The following is a 24,065-nucleotide window of genomic DNA, read 5'->3' on the forward strand; positions in this document are numbered from 1 at the left end:
GAAGAAATTCAAAGTGTGCCATTGATATTATATCACCATAGCTGGCCGTCTTTCCCTTAAAAGTTTGGACCCCCCCTGTTCTAGTAGTACAGTAGTCTAATTTTTGAAAAACTTTTTGGTTTAGCCACAAGGTGGCAGTGTGGGACAACTTTTCCTTCTGTCCTGATCATTGCAGGGAGAAAAAAGTTGCATTGATTAATGCAAGAAAAGAATGCAACAAACAGGCAGAACGCAGGGATAATCTTTTTTAATCCACATTTTGGTGAGATTTTTTTTCTCACAATCCACTCTTTACAGTCACACCATCAACCAGGCTTTTTCACAAACACTGTATCTGATAAATCACAATTCTGGCAATTTTTTGTCAAAGACAGATGGTACTAAACCACACGGAAGAATAAAGATGATCAGCGAGAAGAGTGTTATAGATAATTCAACAAAAATACTTTGTTTAAACAACATATTTCCTTATATATATATTTATTATATTATATTTTTTCTTTTTAAAACTCAGAGATGGCACAATCCAAATGAACAATCTCTAAACGGTTGCATAGTTGAAAGGACAAATATTGAGGAAAAGAAATGAAAATCACATAAAGAGTAAAAATCTCCTTGGGTAAGGAGTAAAAAATACTTTTTTTGTTTTTTGGAATACTTTTTTTGAATTTTGGCTGTAAACCCTTCACACGTTTGCCTCACCACGCGTGTAGTGGATGTGTGTAACATGGTAGCTTGCAGGGAGGATATGTGCAGCATAACAGCAGGGAAATCCACAGCAAACCAAATGATGGTCAATTCCAAAGCGGGAGAAAACGTGTTGGATGTGATTGTAAGCCGCCGGCGTCTGTCGTTGGGAGGAAACGATATTTCCGGTTAGGTGACAGACGCATCTTTCTGGCTTCTACTTGGAAGCTGCGAGGAGCTTGAAGAATTCCTGTTCTGTTCTCTGCGTCACGCCATGATGCGTTTCCGTCCGTGCTGAGCGTTAGTTCAGTGTTAATGCGGCTCGCTTCGCCTAAAAGCTCGTCGAGTCTTTAAAGCGCCGAGCCGAGCATGGATTAAAATCAAACCTTAAGACAAATGAAGAAATGGGCGATCAACCGCAGTCTTTTGATGCCGGCGCCGACCGTCCCGCCTCGTTCTGCACTTCCTCCACGCGTACATTCGCTCGTCCCGCGCGCTGAGAAAAACCTCCGAGTTCTTTGCTCCTCCAAAGCCTTTTCGTCTCGTCCGAACTGGGTTCCCTTTCCGCAGAACCTCTGCTTTCTTCAAGTCCACCACAAGACACAAACAAAATCTCCCCCCGGCGCCTGGCGGGGGTCACCGGAACTCGTAGATGGCTGCACTGTGCTCGGGAACGTGGGTGAGGTTTAGAGACTGATACCTGGGGAGACAGAGCAGCAGAATTCACCTGGAATTAGCGTGATCAGCCCATCGATGTGGGGAGGGGGTTTAGCTCCAGAAGATATTCACAACAAACAACCACATCGGGACAGTTTATCATAGAGAAATTAAGAAAACTACCCCTTAAGGGTATTTTGTTGGACGTTTAAGAAAAGCAAAAGTCTGTGGGTTACCTGAGAAAAGTCACCCTAAAATACAATTCAAACAGCAGCAAATGAGTAGAAGTGGTCACCAACTGGTAAATAGGTAAGGGATCAATAAGGTGTCCGGTATCGGAAATGAACGGACGGCGAAGAGGCGGGAATCGTCTTCCGTTTAGCGCCTGACTGTTTCTTCCTGGAAGTCCATTCATGTCAGATTCTGGAGCTAAGAGTTCTGCATCTAGAGGACCTCTCTGACCTTCACAGGCGTTTCCGTGAGCATCACAGTCCTTCCCGGTTTATTTAAGAGTATTTCTTTCTCTCCGCATGATGCTACTGTGGCGTTGCAGTTGATTCTCTCTGCCCGATTGGAGGAAGGAACAAGGGAGCTCTTCTCTGCAGATTTCCTCAAGCACAGATGATGTGAATTAAAGGCCCTGATTGGATAAAAACTCGCCAAGAAGTCAGGATTTCCTCACAAAGAACTGCTTCCAAGGTATATATTAGGTATAGTAACCAATAAACGGACAGAGATTCTGGTTATTTGATGAACTTTGAGGAAATGGAATCATGATCTGCAGAAAAACAACTAAAAATGGCATCATCCTTAATGAAAGACTTTAAAAAAATAAATGAAATGATTCAAAGCTTTTATATTGTATCTTTTGCATCTTCTTAAAGATCGTATTAAATTAGGTCAAAGAAAGAGTTTGTTACAAAGTTATCATGTCTAATTATTCTAAATTTGAATGTATAACCGATGATTGTATCGTTTTTGTGTATTATTCTTATTTGATTGCCTGAAACAAACCATTTCAAATCAAATCAAATCAAAATTTAGAGCTGAAAACTAACAATAAGTAGTTCATTAGCTATATGTATATTTAGTTGCACAAACTACAGATGTTTTATTCTTATTTGTTGGTGCTTCCACAGAAAAATCATTGTTAAGGTTGCAGCAGGAAAGACTTGGAGGTTATTTGTAGACGACAGTTTTTTTTACCTTTGCAGCATTTTTCCGTCATGTTAGGACAGACGGTGCAGGACTCTTTCCATGTTTGAACATGAACCCTCATCCTTGAACCAGAAAAGCTGGTTGTCAGTCTGTAGATAAGCAACCCCCCCCACCCCCCACAAGGGTTTCTATGACATCATACTTTGGTTCTCCGTGTTGCTTCGGTTGTGGTTCTGCTCTTCACTAACCAGTTAAGTCCCTGATTCTCTGCTAAAAACAGACGTTCGGACGAAAACGATGGACTTCTCTGCGATAAAAACGCAAACGATTGGTTGTTTTCTCCTAAATCTGATGCCGTCTCCGTCAGGATGCCTGTGACGTCGAGTCATCTTTTCCATGTCAGTGCAAATCTGTGAAAGGATGTGAGATCTACTTATTTTTCAAACCAACGCAGGTGTGATTCGTTACCATTCGGAGCTCCTGTGGTAGTAGTAGCCCTCGATTGTTGCCGTAGATTTCTGAAAGCAGATGTAGTAGAATCCTGCAAAGGAGGCGCCGCTGATGTCTTTGATGGTGTGGTCAGGAACTAGGAACTGCTCCTGCAGACAGAGAGGAGCTAAATGAGAGCGGCTGCATCTTGGAGTTCACTAGCAAACAGGTCGAGGCTTACCTTCCACCTCATAAAAATATAGTCCGAGTTCTTTAGATCCTCGTAGTCGAACTCGTCAGAGTTAAAAGTCTTCGCATACCGGTAGAAAGCCTGGAACTTGCCCTTGGTGCCAAAAGAGAGCGCATATAAAGTTACGGCGAGACGGCCACGTCGCCGCGGACGCCGAGCGTGGAAAAAGTGTCGTCTTACTTACCCAGTGCTTACGATCCACGTCCTCGTCTGCATCCCACTTTCGGGTGAGGAACGGCCTCTTCCTGCTGATGATCTCCCCGGCGAAAAAAGTGGTCAGGGTCGGATATTCCTACGAAAATGTGCAACTGGATTATACCAACAATCTTGTTTTGTAAACTTTACAGCGTTAAGGCTAGGTTATCGCTATGTATAAATCATTAATAGAAAATTAAGACGTTTAAAAATATTCTAAGCAAATCGATCCCTTAATTAAAAATATCTGCACTTCAGAGGCAGAACAAAACAAAAAACTATGTAGAATTATTTGGCTCACGATCAGTTGGACTAATATTTAGTCATTGCAAGAAAAATTACACAAAAGGTGGAGGAAAAACTTGCAAAAACATTTAAAATTCTAAGTCCAGTTCATCCACATGTACATATTCCAACATGAATCCTCTAAATATGAACAGAACTGACCTCTGTGAGTCCTTTTATTTTCAAATAGCCACACAAGTAGGAATCCTCCATTGTGACATGCTGTAACAAATAATAAACAGAACTTTTAGGTCAAATCTCCACTGAATTTATGTTAAAAAAAATAACAAAAACAAAACTTGACGGTCAGAAGCTGCAGTTTCTCAAAAAATGTCAACAGCCCCTAATGTTGCAACATTTAAGCTAGTTGTGATAGTTTGTGTTAATTTAAACTGGTAGAAAATTGTGCAGCTGGTTGTTGTTAGTCGGTGTTGTTTGGGCGCAGTTGCTCTGCTACTCCCACCACTACACCCACAGTTGGTCCAGGACAGGCCGGGACCCCCTTTTTTTTTCAGCTGTCACTCTTCCAGCCGCCACTTTGACACATCACCCGAAAGCCTCGCGCTCGCAGTACGAAAAGCAACATTTCCGCCTCGGTGCCCCCCACCTGTAAGACCACCTCAACGTCGTAGGAGTTCCCTTTGCTTTTCTGGTGGCCTCTGAACTTGGAGCCGCTGTACAGCAGCGACGTGACAACACCGGGCTGGTGAGTGTTTATCGGCGGCAGCGGGATAAGCGAGGCCGAGGATGCAAAGGCCGCGGCCGGGAACTCGCTGAGATATCCAGCGGGGACAGGCATAGCTCCAGCTTCGCAGGCTGAACTCCAACCGCGGTCAACGGCCGTGCGGCAGCGGGACTCGGTCAACCTGTACGACCAGCCAGAAAGAAAGTCCCGAGGAGGTCCTCAAACATTCAAATTGCTCTTAATTGCGCCACAGTTCAGTTTGCGAAGCATCAAGCTCCCCAGAACTAAAAGTGGACTTCGAAGCTGCGCTGTAACCAGTAGCAACGGCTTATCTCATTGGTCCAACAACTTCACCCTCGAAGATCGTCGACGCTCATTGGCTGAGCAGGCGGAAGAGTATTCGTGAACATTTTTGATGTAGTTTTTAAGTGATGTGTAAGCGTTAGCAGTGCCAAAAATAAACTACATTTCCCAAAGCATGCAATGAAAACATTTTGTAGCTTTGTAGCATCGAAGGTCACACGCGTGGTTTTGAACCGATGTGTTACTGTAAGCTAGATGAAAACCTTAATGTTTAACAACAGATTTATTGTAGAGTCAGGTTCATTATACACTCAAGATCTGTTTGTTCAATGTGGTACTTTAGTGCGTGAGAGACCGGCTTAAGAAATCGCTAGTGAATCGTCTTTTTTATTGTAAACAGTATACGTCCAAATTTAGGTATGAATATGTTTAGACGTGTTTTTCAACTTCGAAATTCCTTTGGAAATGTAATTTCAGTTTGCAAGTCGTGTCCCAGTCATCAGTACTCCAAGTGTTTGTCAAAATACTCCACTGCATCTACAGGTAAACGTGTTTATTTTGACATTACTATTATTAATTATCAATATGCTGTGTGCTAATCATGTGCTACATGTTTTGCTATTTGACAGAGAGGAAGAGATTTTATCAAGATGTCAGCATATCTCAAGGAGATGGTGAGTCTTATTTAAAATTTAAAATAATTTTATTTATTGTTCCAGGGAAGACCAAGATTGATTATATTCTCTAATTTTGTGACGATTTTGTCCATAGATGGTTTGTATGAAATAAATCTGGATAGAAGGAAACTCAAAACTCCAGGAGGGAAGCTGTTCACAGTACCAAATGAAGCCCTGGCTATCGCCGTGGCAACAGAGTGGGATGCTCAGAGGGGGACACTCAAGTTTTATACCATGCACCTTGTATGGGATATTTTTTCTGACCTATTTACACCACAGTGTGTAGCCAGCCGTACTCATATGCCGGTTGAACTTTTCTTGCAGACCACTTTGTGCAACACGGCTCTGGACAACCCCACCCAACGCAACAAGGAGCAAATGATCAATTCAGCGTTGAAGTTTTTGGAGACTGACACGATCTGGTATGGATTTAGCTTTTATACTGTTTCTGTCCAGAGTTGATGATTATTTGGCTCATTTATGCCGGTTACTCAGTTTAAAAGATAAAACACCTGTATTTCAAATCAATATTTTACTTGAATGGAGAAAAAATGTTCTTAATCTAGAGAGAAAAGCAACAAGGACTTCAAAATAAAAGCACCTAACAGAAATACCAAAACAATAGAAAATTCAAAATTAGGTTTGTTTAGATAAAAAGTACCCAAACAAATCCTGGACTTGTGAGATGCAACTACATCTAATATGTTTTTTTTTTTTTCTATTTCTCTTTGTAAAAAATAAAACGTTATCTGCCATTCTGTGCTCTTTTTTTGCAATTTTTTTTGCAAATAATAGTCAAAATGCAATTACTTTTTAGCTTTTTGAAAATGTTCGAACCTATTAATATAATTTAGACTTTTTTTTTCATTATTATAAATTATACTTGTATAATGAGATATATTGTTTAACTGTCAACTATGTATTAGATAATCCCTTTAGTTCTTTAAATTTATATATTACATATTTATTTATTTCCCTTGTCTTTTTAACTTTTTACACATATTTAAAAAAAACTTATTATCTTATTCAGAATTTAATTTAAACATTTTATTGTGGTCCTGAAATATTCAACTTCTTTACACTTGTCTGCTTAATTGTTTTATGGATACCTTAGTAGTTTTAGCAAACAGATTTGCATCAGTCTTTTATTTACAATTATTATGTTTTAGCTACTTTATTGTGTAGGTGTGAATTTGTAATACATTTATTGGCACTATATATCTTTTTACATTTTCTATTTACTTTAGCATATTAGCTTAGGATTTAGCAACGTTCACTTTCTTAATTTCTTTAGCTAATTAACAATTTTATTTTACTGTTTTTTTGTGTTGATCCTTTTGTTATTGTGATTATTATTAATAATTATGCAGTGTATTTTTAGTTATCTCCCTTTATTTGACTAATGTAGCATTTTGCACTAAACTGTAATGCCACTGTAAAAGAAAGCAGATGTTTTTAGCTTATTGCAGAAAACTAGCATTTTTGTTTATGGAAATAAAATAAAAGAAATGAATTTTGGAACTTCTATGAATTTCATATACTAGATATTTGCAGGAGAAACTTTTTTTTCTCGGTCCATTGTCAGATGATTCCAGACTCCAAAGCATTAAAAATAAAGAATTACTGTGAAAATGAATGCAACAAACTTTTTCTTTGACCTAATTTCTTTAATAGGACCATCATTGTCTGGCCAGTAAAGTGAAAGCAAGGTCTGTTTTGTTTTCACCGGAGATGGTTGCCATATACCTGACTGTGGAGCAGGCTGTGCTGCTCTCTTATAGCATCTGCCATTTGGCTGCCTCTTTTTTTTAAGTTTCATTTTCAGATTAAGTTACCTTGTTGTCACAAAACAGTGATTTATTTATGCTTTGATTCAGTTACAGAGTGGAGGATCCTCCTGGTTTAGTGGACCTACAGAAGAACGAGTGGGATCCGGTTCTGCACTGGATTGAAAACCGGTAAAAAAAATAAAACAAAAGCATTAATCTTCACATCTTGTGCAGTAGACTTCCAAATGATGTAGGAACTGTCTCAGTAAACCATACATTATTATGCATTTTCTCTGTACTATTGCATGGCAGATACAATGTCACTATTGGATCTTCATCGAGCATTCTGGGTCCTGAAATTCCACAGGCAACCAAGGAAACTTTTCGACAGCATCTCAATTCTTACAGCCTCTGGTCCCTGACGGGTAAGACATCTCAACTCCAGAAAACGTGATCATCTATAGATCTCAACTTGTGCAGGCTGAGATGATGTATTTATTGTTTTTGAAATGTTTAAGAATTGTGTCTGTTTCTTTGCAGGACTTGAGTTTGTGATCTCGCAGCTGAAGTCTATTTTGCTTTCACTGGGGATGGTTGACCGATACCTGACAGTGGAGCAGGCGGTGCTGCTCTCCAGACTGGAGGAAGAATACCAGGTGGGAAAAGTCCATTTGATTTACCATCAATCTTTTATAATATTTACTATACTAAGACTTTTTTGTTTGATTTTTGTCTGTTTTAAGAAACAGATATTATTCTATTAATACAATGATATCTAACTATGTAGTGGGAAAAAAAAACCCCATTGTAACTAGGTTTATTTTATATCAAATTTGTTTTTTGAATATCTGTTGTTTAATGCTCTTTTCTTGAGTTCAGAACTCTGTTTTTCTTATTGCAGATAAGTCACTGGGGAAACGTAGAATGGGCTCATGACTACGACATGTATGAGCTCAGGGCGCGGACTGCTGCTGGAGCTCTTTTCATTCAGCTTTCATCTGAGAATTTAACCGTCAAACACAAAATTATGCAAGACTAATTACTCTTTTTATTTGGCCAAATCAAAAACACACACACTGCAATCCACCCAAACAAGGAATTCAGTCTTTTTCAGACTAATATCTTGACAACCAGTCGCACCGTCTTATTCTGAAAAACCCTTTATTTTGTTTAAGTGCTGGTTCTAAATAACCTGTAAAACTTTGGACCCTAGCATGCAGTTACAAGGGTGGACCCAGTGCTTTTACTTTGTAATTTCAAGCCATCTTTTCATGTTACCTGTATTTAAATTCTGATGCATGCAAAGCTTGTCTTACTGTTTTTTGTTGTTTTTTTTGGTACAGGTTTACCACACCTGAGAAAAAAAAATTATTTGAATAAAGGAAACACCTTGCAAGCAAGACCTCTCTATGCTTATTTTTTTAAAATCTTCTATTACACATTTGTTGAGAATATTTGTATGCAAATATGATTACGGTATGTTAGGTGGAGTGTTTCTACCAGACCTTTCCTAAAGTCGTTGGCGACTAATAAAAATAAATACAAACGGGAATAGTCTCTATGAGACTTTTATTGTTGTAACCTTTGGATCCGTTTTATTTACAATCCTACATCCTTGGCGATGGAGTTCAGCTCTATCCAATCAAAAGACGAGTTGAGATTATGTCGGCCAATCATGTCAGAGTGTGGGCGGGACTTCAAGGACGTTTCCTCACGCATCATCATTATCCCATGGACTGACTAGGTTGTTGTCGAGCAAGATGGAGTTCCTTTTGGGAAATCCTTTCACTACGCCAGTAGGACATTGCATAGGCAAGTAATTGTGTTCTTTATTAAATATAATAACCGTAACTTTCAGTTTTTATTTTATTTATCGTTTTGCGTTTGCGTGGATTGAGCTTTTGCCACATTAGCATGCTAATGTCCCTGTGTTCTCCACAAGTGAAGTCACCGTTAGCCGCCTTGCTAACCAGCAACTAACACAAAATATGATTAAGTCATTGTGCTGACACCTTATTCTAGTTACTAAATGCATACTATTTTGTAGCCTGGGACAATTTAAATACAACGACGTAGAACATTTCTTGTAATTAAGGGCTACTAGCAGCGAACTTTGCTAATTGTTAGCTAATTACCCGTCATGCAATTGAGTTTTTTTCTTATATATTGTAAAAACCAATTTAACTAACGCTTTTTTCTTCTTCAGAGAGAGCTACTGATGGCTCCCTTCAGAGTGAAGACTGGGCCCTTAACATGGAAATATGTGACATAATCAATGAAACAGAGGATGGGTGAGTTCACATTTAATCAACATCCTGCAGTTATTTACTCTCCTACCTATGTTTTCTGTACATTGTGAATTCTTGAAATCAGAGTTCTGGTTACTGTCTATCTTTATCTTATCAGTCTACAGTTAGCAAATATCTTGTCCTAGTTTACTTGGGTGGATTCAGGCAAGGCCTCTGTGCTAATCTTTGTGCTCCAATAACCTTGTGACATATGTTTGAATTGGTGTATGAAGTCCAGGCCTAATTTGATTACATGGCGTGATTCGGTCCAGCAGAGCCAGGCACAACCTGGATTACACAAACTGCTTAAAAAAATTAATTAAAAATGGCTATTCCTCACACCTACAACTTGAAGACAAATTATTTTGCTAAAAGATACCTTGCGTTAGATTAGATAAATCAGTTCATTTAACATTTCTTCAGTTGGAAAATGCAATATTTCTTTGACTGGGGTTTCGTTTTAAAGCGTTTATATCATGCAAAATCAACTTTTTTAAGCTTTTAAGTGTATTAGGATGTTAATTCCTTATGAAAAACAGCCCCAAAGGGTTATTTTTGCTCCATTCACACATCAAAAACCCTGCTGCCTGAGCAGCAGCCCCTCTCAGTCCACAGAAACGAGTGGGTCCTCACATAGTGATGTCACAGAGTGAGGAACCGCCCCTCCCAGGAAGAGTTTGCACTGCCAGCACCGCCCCCAGGCTAACAGACACATCCACTTTCTCTGCAGAGCTAGTGGGAATCGACTAAACTTTTTTGATTTTATATGCACAATATACACATCCATCTTTGCAAAAGTTTGGATGTTGTTTGTTTTCATGGGAGAAATGCACACATGCTGCCGAGGCCGATGGGCGACACCCACAAGGAGCCAAAGGCGGAGCTTCAGAGATCGAGTCGTCTTACTTCAGACTAGAAAAATGCTAAAATAACTCATTAATATACATACATATATTAATGAACATATATATTTAGTAACAGTAATTTATGATCATATATATGGATATAGTTTACTCTGAAAGACTTAAGAAAAGCATGATAAAGGCACACTAATCTAATCTTTGAATGGGGTTTCCTTTATGGCGATTTTAAAGACAGGTTTTCTGTTTGTTTATTTCCTAAAATTACTTTTTTCATTATTGGAAGTTTTGTTTAATATATGAAAACAGTTTTTCTAAATTAATTTTAAAATAAAATTGAATAAACGGAAAACGTAAATTTGATGTCATTTGAATTGTGCCAAATTTCAAACCACTTCATCCAATCTATTCAGTATTTTTGTTTTTTTTACAAACTGAGCTGTCATCAGATGTGTTGACAGTTTATTTTCTTCATTGTGTTTTTTGCCTGTCATATGTTTTTCCTTTTTCTGCTTGTATTTAGCCCAAAAGATGCCATAAGAGCAGTAAAGAAGAAACTTGGCGGCAACAAGAACTACAGAGAAGTGATGTTGACTTTAACGGTGAGCTCCTTTTGAATGAACGTAAAAGTTTAGGACATGTAAATTTGTTCTGCTTTTTCATAAAAAACAGATTTTCCTTGTGGATATGAATCATTTTTACACCAAATTGCTTTTAAATAGTAAATAATCCAGGAGCAGTTATTCATTTGCTTTTGATAATCCTCTAATGTGGTTGGATGTCTTAAAAGTCCATCTCACGTGTCTTTAATAGGTTCTGGAGACGTGTGTGAAAAACTGTGGCCATCGTTTTCATGCTTTAGTGACCAGCAGGGACTTTGTTGACGGCGTGCTGGTTAAGGTCATTTCTCCTAAAAACAATCCTCCCACCATCGTTCAAGACAAAGTTCTCGCTTTGATCCAGGTGAGATAACTAGTCCCCCATGAGGCGGAGCTTTCGCTTTCAGTGCGAATCATAAATCTTAATGGATTACTCGCACAAACCTGCTTCATTTTGTAATGACGCCTGGCGCTGAATGACGGAGATTCTGGGCCGTTTGCATTTGTGAGGTAAATGTAACAGGGTAGCAGAGGCGTTTATTGTAGTTTAAGGTAGCAGTGCAGAGGGATCATCCTGTCACCCTGTATCCCCGGGTTTCTTTTAGCCTGGAACGGCTCTAGTTACCTGTTCCCAGCTCAGGTAACCCCGCAGTGAGACATGGCCTGCTCATTTTTCCACTTATAACCGAATCATTTCCAGCAAATAATCCAGAATAAGGCGTTTCTGTGAAAGAGCAGTGAGAATCTAACTGCTTTTCATTATCTTTGTTTGTCTTTCCATTTCAGTAAACAAACATTTGGTTGCAGTTTCATTTGGGGAAAACGGTCGGAAAAGCCCAATTCACACGGCAGCTGTGTGGCTGCTCAGCTCCATGCATAAAACCCAGTCGGGATTGGCCGTGCTTCTGTTTAACCACCTGTTTCTCCTGTCAGATGTTTATGGAGACGATAACAAATGGAACTGAAGCCCCTTTTGTCCGTTTTAAGGAAGAATTGTTGGCTTTGATTTGAGCTGTTTTAACTTAGATTTAGAAATGCATAAGTTGCTGTTATATCTAGTTTAAACTGACTGGTTTCGATGATGCGTGTAGATTTTTTTTCCCGTGCAAGTTTGAGACGAACAAATGACAACAAATTAAGAGAATTTTTCTCTTTCTACAATTCAGTTTATTTCTGTCCTCCTCTCATCTGTTTTTGTTCATCTCTTTTGTTTGTTTGTCTTTTACACACGCCTTGCTTTGCCTTCTGCAGGCATGGGCCGATGCGTTCAGGAGCATTCCTGACCTCACCGGTGTGGTCCAAGTCTACGAGGAGCTGAAGAGGAAAGGCATCGAGTTCCCCACATCAGAAATGGAGACCCTCTCACCGATACACACACCTCAACGTGTACGTCCAACCCGACATATGTGCAAACCGCGCGGTCCTTTGGCTGCCCGTATTTGCCGTTTGAACGCAACTTTGTTTGGCGTTCGTAGGTACCGCCTGTTCCAGAGGGCGACTCTGCTTTACACAAGTACAGCACCACCCAACCCAAAACGCAGTCTGTCCCACCACCATATAGCAGCCCCCCGGTCCTGAACATTAACGCCCCTGGATCCATCAATCCCACACCTGAACAGGTACAGAGTTAATGCTATTTTGGCAAGAAATTGATATTTATATTAAATCCATATATTATACTTCACACGTAAATAGTTTAGGCTCTTATTTTGAAGGAATGTTTTGCTGAGGAGACACACAGCTACTTTATTTTTGCAGCAGTTCTGGAGATGCAGAATTAATGTTAAAAACAGAAAACTCTGTAGAGTTTGAGTGTAAAAGAAGCTGTTTCTGCATAAATTCAACCCTTTGGCTTTTATAACATTTGATATTCCTGTGGAATGAGATTTATTTACTTATAAATCAATTAGAATTAGTCCGAAACAGGCTTCAAACTCTTGTTTGCTGATTCCTTTTCTGCCTCCCATATAAATGATTTTTTGTTTTCCCCCCCTAAATACTGCCAACACTCTAATGAACTAGAAGGAGCTGCATTTGCAGAAGAAAATGCAGGGTTGAATTATTTATTTTATAAATAAAGTGAAAACAGAAGAATAACAAAAAATATATATTTTTGTAAAAAATGCCAGAGCCGGTATCGAACCAGCGAGCTTCTGCACCACGGATTCCCCATGTATTTCAATGGAGGCAGAAATCCTGGAATAGCTTGAGAAGTTCAAGGATTTGAAGGACCTAAAGTCACAGCTGGGAAAAGCTGAACATTTGAATAGTTGAATGGTTAAAATAGCTGAAACATTGTAGGAGGAGTTAAGCGACAAAAATGGTGGAAGATACTATAATAAAGAAAGATAAACAGGAAGATAATGGGTTGAATGCTGAAAACTATTCACCAATGAATGTGACTCTTTAAATGGCTTTTTTTTTTCTTTTTTGGCCTCTTTGGGAATTTTAATAGATTCTATAATCCACCATATGCTCCGAATTGTTGCTTTATAAATTCTGCATAAACCAAATTTAGGCATCTTTTCAGCCCAAAATGTCCCTCAACATCCTGCAGATCTGTCGGCTGCGCAGTGAGTTGGACGTTGTCCGTGGAAACACGAAGGTGATGTCAGAGATGCTGACTGAGATGGTCCCGGGACAGGAAGAGGCGTCTGATTACGAGTTACTTCAGGCAAGCAAACTCTTGTTTCTATCAACAGGTGTTAAAAATAAACAACAGCAACACATTTTCACTTCCCTCTAATGGACATCTTCTTATTTCTGTGGTTCTTTTGCTCAGGAGCTAAACAGGACCTGCAGAGCCATGCAGCAGAGGATAGTGGAGCTCATCTCCTGCGTTTCTAATGAGGCGGTTACAGAGGAGCTGCTGCACGTCAACGACGACCTCAACAACATTTTCCTCCGTTACGAAAGGTTTGTCTGTGCTGAACATTTTCCAGTCAGACGTGAAGCATGTCAGTTGTTTACTCTGCCCTGCAGCAGTCCTGGACTGTAAGGATCAAATTGTTTCCACAATTCTTCCTCACTGTGTCTCTGAGCAAAAATGTCGCCCCCGCCACAAGCTTAAAAACTCTTAAAGGGCTCAAAAATCCACTAACGGAACCAGACAGACGTGTCGGAGATTTCCAAAGGGAGGATTAGAATTATTATGTACCTGAGTGGGAAATTTGGCGATGTTCCATTGACCTTTTGGGAGGAGGCCGCCGTCTTCAAAAAAATCACTAAAACCAGCCACTAATGTAACTCTTCTAACTCTTCAAGCATCATTGGGAAGCTACTTGTAAAAAAAAAAAGAATAAAATGTTTATTTTATAGTTTGTTGACTTTTGAACGGCTCGCAAAAAGTGGCGTTTCGCTGTTGCTCGCACATTTTTTGTTTTTTTACCAGATAATTGTGACATTTTTATACGAGGCATTGGCTCAAGCTGAACGAAACAATCTAACATTGGATATGAACATATTAGAAATGTGGGCGGGGTTAACAAAAAACCTCTGTTGCCGAGGAGATCCAAAAATGTACTTTTGCCGATTTTGCTTAAAATTGCATCAACCTGTTCGTCACCCCCAGGCGACCAAAAAATCAAATAGTTGCTATGGAGAAAAAACCATCAAAATATCTGCCATTTTGAAAATATGTTTAAGATACGTAATCATTTTGTCTAAATCCCACCAACAAATTGGTCGATTTTTCAGGCGCAGAAACAGTCTTTTGATGCAGAAAACGGACGGCTCCGTTTGTCACTGATGTGCTACAGACTGAGGTCACTGATGCCTTGAATTCATGACAACAGTAACATGTGGCCCAAATGCAGGCGAAACGCTTCATTGGAACCTGCTTGCATGCACAGGTGCATTTTATTTTTATTTTTTGAAACGCTATGTCTTTGTTCGTTTAGGTATGAGAGGTTCAGATCTGGGAGGTCATCAGCTCAAAGCGTCAACAACGGGGTGAGTCTGCCTTCAGCGCGAGTGAAACGGCTAGTTTGGCACAACTCTAACCTTTTCCTGTCCTATCTGTCTGAGCCTGAGCTGATCCCTGTGTGTCGTGGTGTTTAGTTGCGCGTCTTTCATTTTCTGCTGTGGCTTCTCATATCTTTCCCTGTGGTAAAGCCGAGTTCGAAACTGGATTTTTGGCTTTGAATTGTGCATTATCTGCACAGCAACTGCATGAAATGCAGGAAGAGAGTACAAAAACACCGCTGGGCCATGATCTGTTGATCCTGAAGAAGAGGAGGGAGAAGTTTAAACATTTTTGGAGTAGAACTGATCTGTGTTGATACGGAAAAGACTCTTCTGCTGCAAAGTCTTTCTCTTATTTTCCCTGCTGGTGTTAAGTTTATTTTATCTTTTATCTCAGCTTTTTTAGAGAACTTTTGAAGAATTATTATATCAGAATAATGTTGGGAAGGCTTCGTTTTGTTGTTGTAAAAATCATCAGTAAAGTTTGAGGTATCAAAGGCCAAACCCCCATAAGAATGATTTTAAATCTTCTTTCTTAAAATTCTCTTAGTCAGTTTCTTTTGTCATCTTTGGTAAAACGGTTTGCTTTCCTGTGAAGTCTGTTGGTCTGTGTCTGCATTAAGTCTATTTAATTTATTTTCATTTATGAAGCTAGCTGTTTCGCAAGCAGAAAAACATCTGTGACGGTCACTGCGCCCCTTGGCCAGAAAACACCAGGGCGGGGCAATGGAACTTGGTTGTCGGGAAGATCAATCTCTTATTACAAGTCATATTTTTGGCAGTAATTTGGAACTTTAAATCCATCTTTTTTTAAGGATCATTTCACCTCTTTCTGCTTGTTTTATTTTATTTTTATTTTTTGTGTGTAACGTATCAGTGTGGCGTGATGAACCCTGGCCTGTAGGGCTGTTTCTGTCTTGTGTCCACAGGACAAACTCCTGAGCATCAAGTTATTTTAAAACATACATTTTAATCGAAATTTTAGTCTCGTCTAAACCTTTAGATGCAGGTTTGGTGATGTGTAGAGCTCAAAAACCTTGTTCTTTCTCTCTTCACTTAAGGACCCACTCGGACAAACATTTTGTGTTTTTTTTTTTTTTTGGCATTTTTCTGATGATTGAGCCAAATGTAAAGAAAATTCTGTTTAAATTGTTGTGAATCGGGAGCAGACGAAAAAATGCGGTCGGAAAAAGGTCGTATTTGTGGCGTCGAAAATAGGCTGGGTGGCGCATGAGCTCTCGGCAACAGTGAGGGGAAGGGGGGCGGAGTTGCTCCGCGCCAACAGTCCCACCCTCAACTTTGAGGTGAATTTCTAAAGAAATCCTGCTGCTGGAAATATGTCCTAGAAAACAACCTTTTTGTTTTTATATATATATTTTTTGTAATTTTGTCTAAAAACGTCATTCACAATAAAAAAAAAAAACACTGGGATTGATCTAAAGATGATCAGAGTGGGACTTTAAAAAAGCGACAAAACACAAAAAACCCACATTGATATTTTTTCTCTAGCGGCTGTGTTTTATCTGCCCAAGTGTAAAGGAAGAGTGTTATCTCTTGGTTGCTACAGGTGTGTCCGTCTTTTATTGCCGTTTATTCCTGGAACGCTCAGCTACGGTAGCCTGTTGGTTCCAAAAGAGTTAAAGGTGTTTAAAACAGGGCAGTTGTGAATACACCCTTAAGACGCTGCTTTTCCTCCCTGACATAGATGTGTAACAGTTTTTTTTTGTTGCTTTCTTCATGCATTCTCCAGTGTCCCGTTGTTTCCATGTCATTGCTGTGTAAATGTAGAGCCTTTATTTAGAACATTCTCCCTGCTTCAGAGGGTTTCCCGTGGATCATGCCATGACATTTGTGTGTCTGCACTCGCATGCTAACGTTGTTTCACCGTCTCCTCTTTTCTGTTCCTTTGTGTCCTTCTGTTTCTGTTGCTAGCTCAAACAGGCAAGTATGAAAACACTGTCGCCCCCTCCTCACAGCAGCCGCATACACCACAGGAGCCGGTTTTCTCTGACATCTCCCCCCCCCGTCCGGCATGCTCGGTCTGTAAGCCCTCCACAGTCTGAGGCAGCCTGGAAGCGGACTGTAGTCGGCTTAAGACGGCACCAAAGTGGACGCGTTCATGCAGTTGCATCATCTCAGAGATGCAGCCTTCCCCCTGTCCTCCCCGCTGCATTGCTGTATTCTTAAGGGGATTGTTGTGTAGATCAACAAGGAAGCAACCAAAAGACCCACTCCGAGTGAAATTGTTTTGTTTTTTGTGGTGTTTTTTGATGATGAATGGCATCTGTTAAGAAAATTCAGCTTAAAATGACTTTTAAGGAATCATTTTTTCAAATTGTTGTGAACGATGAAGAAAAAAAAAGGCTGTTTGAAAACTATCACAGAAAAAATGCTGGAATCGTTCCAGAGCAGCACAGATAGTGACGAATAAAACTTGTTAGCATTAGCACCTTTTTGCTAAAGTTATTGGAATATTTCTTCATATGTTGCGCTAATTTACTAAACACTTAAACAATTCCTCCTGTGTTTCAATAAAAGCTAAATTAGCATCGATCTGTTGCAGTAGTGAAGCAGATATTCAGTCTATAATTCTTATCTATTTCGTTATGATAAAGAGAAAAGTTTGTTCTTGTCAGTATTTTGTCAAATAATTGTCTCCCAAAAGTGCGACTTGCAGACGATTTTTTTTTTCTTTTTTTGTGTGTGTGAATATTTTTGGCTTGTGCCACTTGTACTCCAGAGTGACTTACAGTCTAAAAAAATACGTTAACCATAATTCAAAACCACTGGGAACGCTTTTTAAATGCCTCAAGAGAAAGTCGGAGTGGGTCTTTAAGGTCATTTCTTTGACTCCTTACCAAAATGATCAATACCCCCTTAAGAATCTATCCATCCGCCTATCGTTTACAGTCTGCACTCCTGCATTTCAAACTTTTCTAAACAGCAAAAGATGCTAAATCCTGCTTTTCCTCCCAGCCTCTTATTTGGGTGAATGTCTCAATGAAGCAGCATCTGGATGTTTCCCCTGGTGTTTCCTCCATCAGGTCCTCAGTGAGGCCACAGAAGATAACCTCATAGACCTCGGTCCAGGCTCCCCTGCAGTGGTCAGCAACATGGCCAGTGCCGCTCCTACCAGCTTACCCCCCAACCTCACCGCTTCTGGAGGAAGGCCGACCTCCCCGGCCACGTTGGCCTCACGTCTGGCTGGTTTGGGTATGACGACAACATAAAGCTTAACGCTTTTTAATGTTGGACTGTAAAGCTCTCCCAGCTGTCCTTTCCACAACTTAACTGTATGCATGGGAATCTAGCCGTGGCGCATACGTTTGGATTAAAATATTCATAGGAGGTAGTGTTTTGGTCATTCGCTATATTGTGATTCTCCCCGTTTCGCAGATTTTTGCTGGCAAGTATTTGTATTTTATTTTTTTTTACAGTGCATTGTGTTCGGCCTTCTGATTGGCTCCTCCGTGTCTCCTGTACAAAATGCGTTCAGTTCACTAAATCTAGATAAATCGCCATCAGATCTTTATCATTCCATAAAACTGGACTCGTTTTTCTGCGAATGTTCAAACTTTGAGAGTTTAATTTTAAAAAGAAAGAAAAAAATTCAAATATGCATCAGAGAAAAAAGTATTAAGTGTTTAGTGAGGGTTTTTTAGCCTTAAAACATCTACATTTACTGTTAAAAAAAAGAGGCCTAATTATCAGATTTCACCATCGTAGGATATTTTTCGAATGCAAATCCTGCAATAAATGAGGAACCACTGTATGTAAAAATAAAAAGCTATTACTGTCCATTTTTGTTTGTTAGTAACAGTCTGGCCTGATTTGACAATCAGAGAAAATAAACAATCAGAATAGTTTTTGCATTTAAGTCAAAATATTATTTCAAAAATTCTTGCAGAAATAGCAGGTTGTCATCCACATAAGTCCTTATTTTTCATGCACTGTCACATTTCACCAAGGATTCCTTGGGAGTTGAAGGTTCTCTCCTCCGCAGACATGGGCGTGGACAGCGTCAGCAGCACCCTGAGTTCTCTGAACAGCTGTAAGCCCACGCCGGCTCAGGATGACTTTGATGTGTTCGCTCAAACCCGGACCGGAGCCAAGTCGGAACCACAGAAGATGTGAGAAAGCTCAAATTCCGACCCCTTCTGTTGCTCAAAAATATCCTTTTGTCAAGCTGAGTTTGCTTTGGCGTCTCCATCAGGTCTGCAGCAGACGACAGTCGTGCTGCCGGTGGCCCTCCTCCCACTCTGGATGTCCTTCAGTCGACTGCAGGGGGGGTGAGTGTCTGTAAAGCACGTGTTTTCTCCTGCGGGACGACACTAAGAGGTCAAAAGCACAAGCAAGCCGCGTATTTTCATCTCCTTCGGCTCATTTCTTGAGTCGTCGGTCCTCGGATGTTTGTGACCTCGGAGCAGAACGGTGGACTGTGTCTGCTTTAAGGCTCACGGCGACATAAACCCACGAACCTGCCGACATCTGAGCGCGCTCCTAACATCCTGGAAGTCTGAGCTGCTGCACAACAGACGCAGCAGGGGATTCATGAATCCGACAGATTAGAAAATGCCGTGAGGTGTCATGGGTCATCACGTAAACAAACACCAAACCTACCTGTGATTGTCGTTTAAAGCAAACCCACAGCAGTGTGAAGAATAAACATCAGAGACTCTTCTATGGAGGTGACTTGGTTTTATCCAAATACTTGGAGTCAGTCGACTGTTTTCATGAACCCCGCCTTTGCTCAACAGTACCTGGGCAGGCTCCATCAACTCCCATAACCCCTAAGCGGGTTCGGAAAACTGAGGGATGGACCGTTTTTATCACTTGGTTATGGTTACTGTGCGAATGACACTTAAACTAAACTTTCTCTTCATTATTATACATATATATATAAAACAAGCCATTGGTCAACATTGACCCATGTTTGGCTCAGTTTAAGTTGCTTTGCACTATAAACAGTTGTGGGCAGCTCCTGGTTGCCGTGGGAACAGATGACAGACACCGTTTTTAATTAGACCTTTTAAACTATTCCATAAGGATGATCATTATTTGTAGAAAAGAAAAAAACCATGAGCAGTTTTTCATCTTTATGTATTTTTGTTTTAATGTCCAGATCAGATGTTTTTCTCATTTCATATCAGTTCCACTCCTACGTTGTTTGAGTTTCCATATTTTTTTGTTTTCATTCATGTATTTTTTGTTTGTATGTTTTTGGACACCCGTGGCACTCTTGCTCCTCCCCCCACCCCCCCTTCTCAGGGTGTCCCGGGTCACTCCTCTGTCATGGATGACGTAGAGGCGTGGTTGTGCACCGACGTGGTGAGCCAATCACGATTCTTTCATTTTATTTCATATTTCCTGTTTGCCTTTCTTTCCTCTTTTTTTTTTTCCCCCACCGTTTGAGCTTCATTAAAATCAAAATCTTTACAAACTCTGGCTGATCAAAGGTTAAAAAGTCACTCAAACTAAAAGGGTTTTTATTAAACTGAACCAATGAGTTCTGCAAAATCAGCATGAGATGCTTTAGATCTGGTTGTGAATAAATAACGACTTTCATCATTTGGGTTTGGAACTTAAAACTAGAAATGCATCAAATGTGATTCTCTTTTTAAATTTGTAATTAAACATTATTATGTTGTATTTAAATGGTTAATAAAGCATCACAACTTCCTCCTCCATTTAGCTCACGAACTGTGGTAAAACTTGAAGACACACTCCGCTGAAAATTATGTTTTTAACAAGTTCTTGTAGTATTTTTCTGATGATGGAGGATATTTATAAAGAAAATTAAGCTTCAGATTACATTTCTTGGCATTTCTTTACTCAAATGAATCAGGAGCAGCTGACAAACAAATGCAGGTTGAAAAAGAATCGCCGTAGGGAGAAAAAAAACGCTGTATGGCTGGAAAACTCAGGGTGGAGAAGGGGGCGGGGTTTCTGTGCTCCAATGGTCCCGCCTACAACTCGAGGACGAATTTCTAATGAACTCCTGCAGCTCTGCAGAAACTCTGTCCTGGAATACAACACCGGTTTGTTGATTTGTGGCTAAAAACGACCGAATCATAGTATAAAAGATCACTGGAAACGCTTTGGAAGTAGATCAAAAGATGATCGGAGTGGGACTTTGTTGGTGGGGCTTTGAATTTTGGAGTTTCAAACCTAATTAGTTTGATTTATATTAACAGGGACGTGCTGTAAATCGGTTTGTTTATTGGAAAAGTCTTTTTTTTTTAATTTGTTTTGCAGTGTTTGTCGCAGGAATCTGTTTCATTTGGTGGTTTTCTTGTCGTCACAGCTGTGATGTTTTTGGGTTTTTGCAGAAAGGAGATGAAGCAGAAGAAGGCGTCACCAGCGAAGGTTCGATTACCTGCTTTTCTTAAAGTCTTCAGTCGTTTTTTTAAGAATGTTTCACGTGATTCTGGTTCTGACGTGTCCAGAGTTCGATAAGTTCCTGGAAGAGCGAGCCAAAGCTGCAGAGATGGCCCCCAGCTTACCGTCGCCCCCAAGTGGTACCCCGGGCGAAGGACAGGGAACCCCCGGGAGGAAGAAGCCTGACAGACGGGAGGACTCTCTGTTCGCCATGTAGACCCCTCCCACCTTTGACCTCTGATCCGCAGCCTTAGACCTGACCAGCCGAGCAGCACCACCTCTCATCCGTGTGCTTTCTGACTCACCCCAGCACTACATTCGAGTTTTGCACATGCTCTAAACGAAACGACGACAAAAAACACAAATTCTGGTTTCTTTTTGCTGAATAAATGAGTGTGTGAGATGAAAGGACGGTGGCCCTGAAGTTCAAATCATTCAAACATATTAAGGATCACAACGACAAATAAAAATGTAAAAGTGACATTTCAGAGATTAAACAAATATACAAAAAACAAAACGTAATTGAAGAGATTTCCAGAAATCCAAATGAATGAATGTGATCGTTGTATCAACTCTCATCTACAGTTCAGGCAAAACCTCTTCCTGGTTGCCTCTTTTTCAAAACTCTTCTTTTTTTTTCTAACATTTTATTTTTTAATTTCTAAAATGTTATTTTAATCACTTTTATTATTTGTTTTGCCTTTTTCAATTTTTCATATGCTTTTACGTTGGTGTGATTTGCACTTGCGGGCCACCGTACTTTTGCCCTGTTGTGTATTGCACAGCTTCACATCGCAGCTCATTGTGATGAAACGTTATTTTATTTAAAAAAGGGAAAAGCAGAGTCTCACAAAAGGAATGGGATTTTCTAGTAACACTAAGTTTAATCTTATTTTTCACTCTTAAAGAAATCCCAACGCAGAACTTTTTGTTTATGGTTGAAGTCTTACAGACAGTTTTAGTGTTGCAGTTTCTTTAGAAACCTGTCAGAACTTGATTTGTAAATCTGTAAATGACAAATGTCAAGTTTAATACTTCATGTGTGTATATTTAAGCCACATATATATATATATAAATATATATGATTGAGAGGGTAATATAATGGGAAGGAGATTGAGCTTTGACAATGGGATGTACCTGGCTGAGCTTAGTGGAAGGCATCCTTTACACTGTTTTTAATGGGAAGACGAAGGGAAAGAAAAGGGAATTCAGTCGAGCGCCGTGGTTTGATGCTTCTGCTGGTCACAGCAAATCTGAGATTAATTAACATGAAGCTGCTATCCTTGCTATCGTATTCTCCTCTGTTTGGATCTGAATTGCTGTAGGAGGAGCTGTTGTAGCCCAAGACACGCTGTTATCTGTGACTCAGTCGCTGTAGGTTTCAGCAAACTGAGGTTTGTTTTTTTCAAAAGATTAAGCTTAAAGGACCAAGTACAAGATATTTTTTTCTTTCTTATTTTTTTAAGCGTTATAATTTGTTTCTGGACGCAGAAGGGTTGAATTTGGTGCAAATATGTCCCCCGGTGGAAGCACATTCATTATTTTCCGTGTCATAAGGAAAAGCTCGCACTGCTGAAGCTTTTTCTTTTTTTTTTTTTTTCTCCACCGACATCTCAAAAAGCCTGACCTTTCTGCACGACGTTTGTGATCAGAAATGAGCTCGGCGCAGACGTGCCGCTTCAAATGAGACATTTTCCTCCTGACAACCGTAAATGCGGCGTGTAACACAACACCAACAAGCTAAAAACAAGTGTGCACTTTGACGGCGGCATCATTTCCCCGCCGCCTAACACTTGGTTGACGTGTAGACTTCAAAGCACTATTACTATTTTTTTTTCTGATCAGTATTTTTGGTTGCTAATTTAATTTGGGGAATTGTGGTGTTATAGAACAGAATGAAGAAAACAAAATGTCAATGTGTGTTTTGATGTTTTTTGATTCGTGTTTATGGTGTTAAAGTTTTCCTTTTTTTTTTGTTTTTTTACTTGTTGCTGCTGGTGGATGAATTATGGCGTTGATCTTGTTTGTTGAACACGAACACATGAACGTGAGAAGGAGGTTTCTAGTTTGAACTGACACTTTGAAAAAAATGACTGAAAAAAGTTTGATATTTAGCTGGTTTTTCACTTTCTAAGCATCAGAACCTGGAAATTCTTCGCGTATTTGGTTTCCTCTCGCCTCCCCTCTGTCTGTTTTGGTGTTGACGTGAAATTTGTGAAACGTCTCATCTCCTTAGATTTGAAGAAGACGCCCAGAGATGTTCTTGAACCGTCGCCACCTCGGAGGCGGGAGGGGGCGGGGCTGGAGTGTATGAAAGCTGGAGTATATGAAAGCTGACTTTTTCTGAGCTGCCTCATCATCTTCTTTGTTGTTTGACTGATGCATGAACTCCTAATAAAGTTAGCATCTGTGATCTGCATGTTTGGTTTAAATGCTGATTTCTGTTACATCATGATACTACCGCCTCCCTGCTTGATTTTGAATCATTTCCCTTTTGAGGCAGAATTTAGGGAGTTTACTAGCTAAATTTTAGGATCAGCTCAACATTTGTTAATGAGTTTAGTTTCTTAAACACGGTTATTACGTAAATTTGTGCCATTGCAATTTTCAACCTGTGCATAATGCACATAGTGTAAAACGTAGAAAGAAATGAGGTCTTTATAATTCAACAAAAGTCTTTAATTTGCCTCAATTTGTTTCATAAGTCTAAAGAAAAAAATGGACCAAAACTTGACATTTTTTGACTGCTATCTTCTCAGCAAAAAATGGGAAAAATAAATGAGAAGACTCAAATATACAGAATTCTGTACAGAAGAATCCTTAAAAAACAAATTACGCTTTATTTGACCTTTATGAAATACGGTTGTACTTAAATCTATTTT

General features: G+C 39.7%; 3 protein-coding genes across 4 annotated transcripts; 2 read left to right on the forward strand and 1 right to left on the reverse strand.

The window, feature by feature from the left end:
- Positions 1-231: 231 nt before the first annotated feature.
- Positions 232-4,718, reverse strand: gid4 (GID complex subunit 4 homolog). The gene is made up of 6 exons (XM_004080148.4): positions 4,269-4,718; positions 3,824-3,883; positions 3,366-3,473; positions 3,173-3,274; positions 2,971-3,101; positions 232-1,387 (listed from the first exon to the last, which is right to left on the reverse strand). Exons 1-6 carry the CDS (start codon positions 4,458-4,460, stop codon positions 1,324-1,326), a joined length of 657 nt encoding a protein of 218 aa, XP_004080196.1. The 5' UTR covers positions 4,461-4,718; the 3' UTR covers positions 232-1,323.
- Positions 4,719-4,824: 106 nt separating this feature from the next.
- Positions 4,825-8,495, forward strand: atpaf2 (ATP synthase mitochondrial F1 complex assembly factor 2). The gene is made up of 8 exons (XM_004080149.2): positions 4,825-5,192; positions 5,279-5,323; positions 5,421-5,569; positions 5,651-5,748; positions 7,204-7,284; positions 7,408-7,520; positions 7,636-7,751; positions 7,997-8,495. The coding sequence occupies exons 1-8, from the start codon at positions 5,069-5,071 to the stop codon at positions 8,132-8,134; spliced, it is 864 nt and encodes a 287-aa protein (XP_004080197.1). The 5' UTR covers positions 4,825-5,068; the 3' UTR covers positions 8,135-8,495.
- A 187-nt stretch (positions 8,496-8,682) lies between these two features.
- LOC101172690 (TOM1-like protein 2) lies at positions 8,683-23,602 on the forward strand. 2 transcript variants are annotated; one of them, XM_004080147.4, is made up of 15 exons: positions 8,683-8,907; positions 9,302-9,386; positions 10,767-10,845; positions 11,057-11,206; positions 12,094-12,228; positions 12,318-12,461; positions 13,400-13,516; positions 13,625-13,758; positions 14,742-14,793; positions 17,850-18,018; positions 18,809-18,935; positions 19,019-19,094; positions 20,074-20,133; positions 21,135-21,171; positions 21,252-23,602. In XM_004080147.4, the coding sequence occupies exons 1-15, from the start codon at positions 8,856-8,858 to the stop codon at positions 21,398-21,400; spliced, it is 1,566 nt and encodes a 521-aa protein (XP_004080195.1). In that variant the 5' UTR covers positions 8,683-8,855; the 3' UTR covers positions 21,401-23,602. The 2 variants fall into 2 exon arrangements, with proteins under 2 accessions (XP_004080195.1, XP_011486174.1); XM_011487872.3 differs by lacking the exon at positions 20,074-20,133 and having other exon boundaries at positions 8,687-8,907.
- Positions 23,603-24,065: the final 463 nt, after the last annotated feature.

The sequence above is a fragment of the Oryzias latipes genome, chromosome 19 (genome assembly GCF_002234675.1).
Source record: "Oryzias latipes chromosome 19, ASM223467v1".
NCBI classification, from domain to species: Eukaryota; Metazoa; Chordata; class Actinopteri; order Beloniformes; family Adrianichthyidae; genus Oryzias; species Oryzias latipes.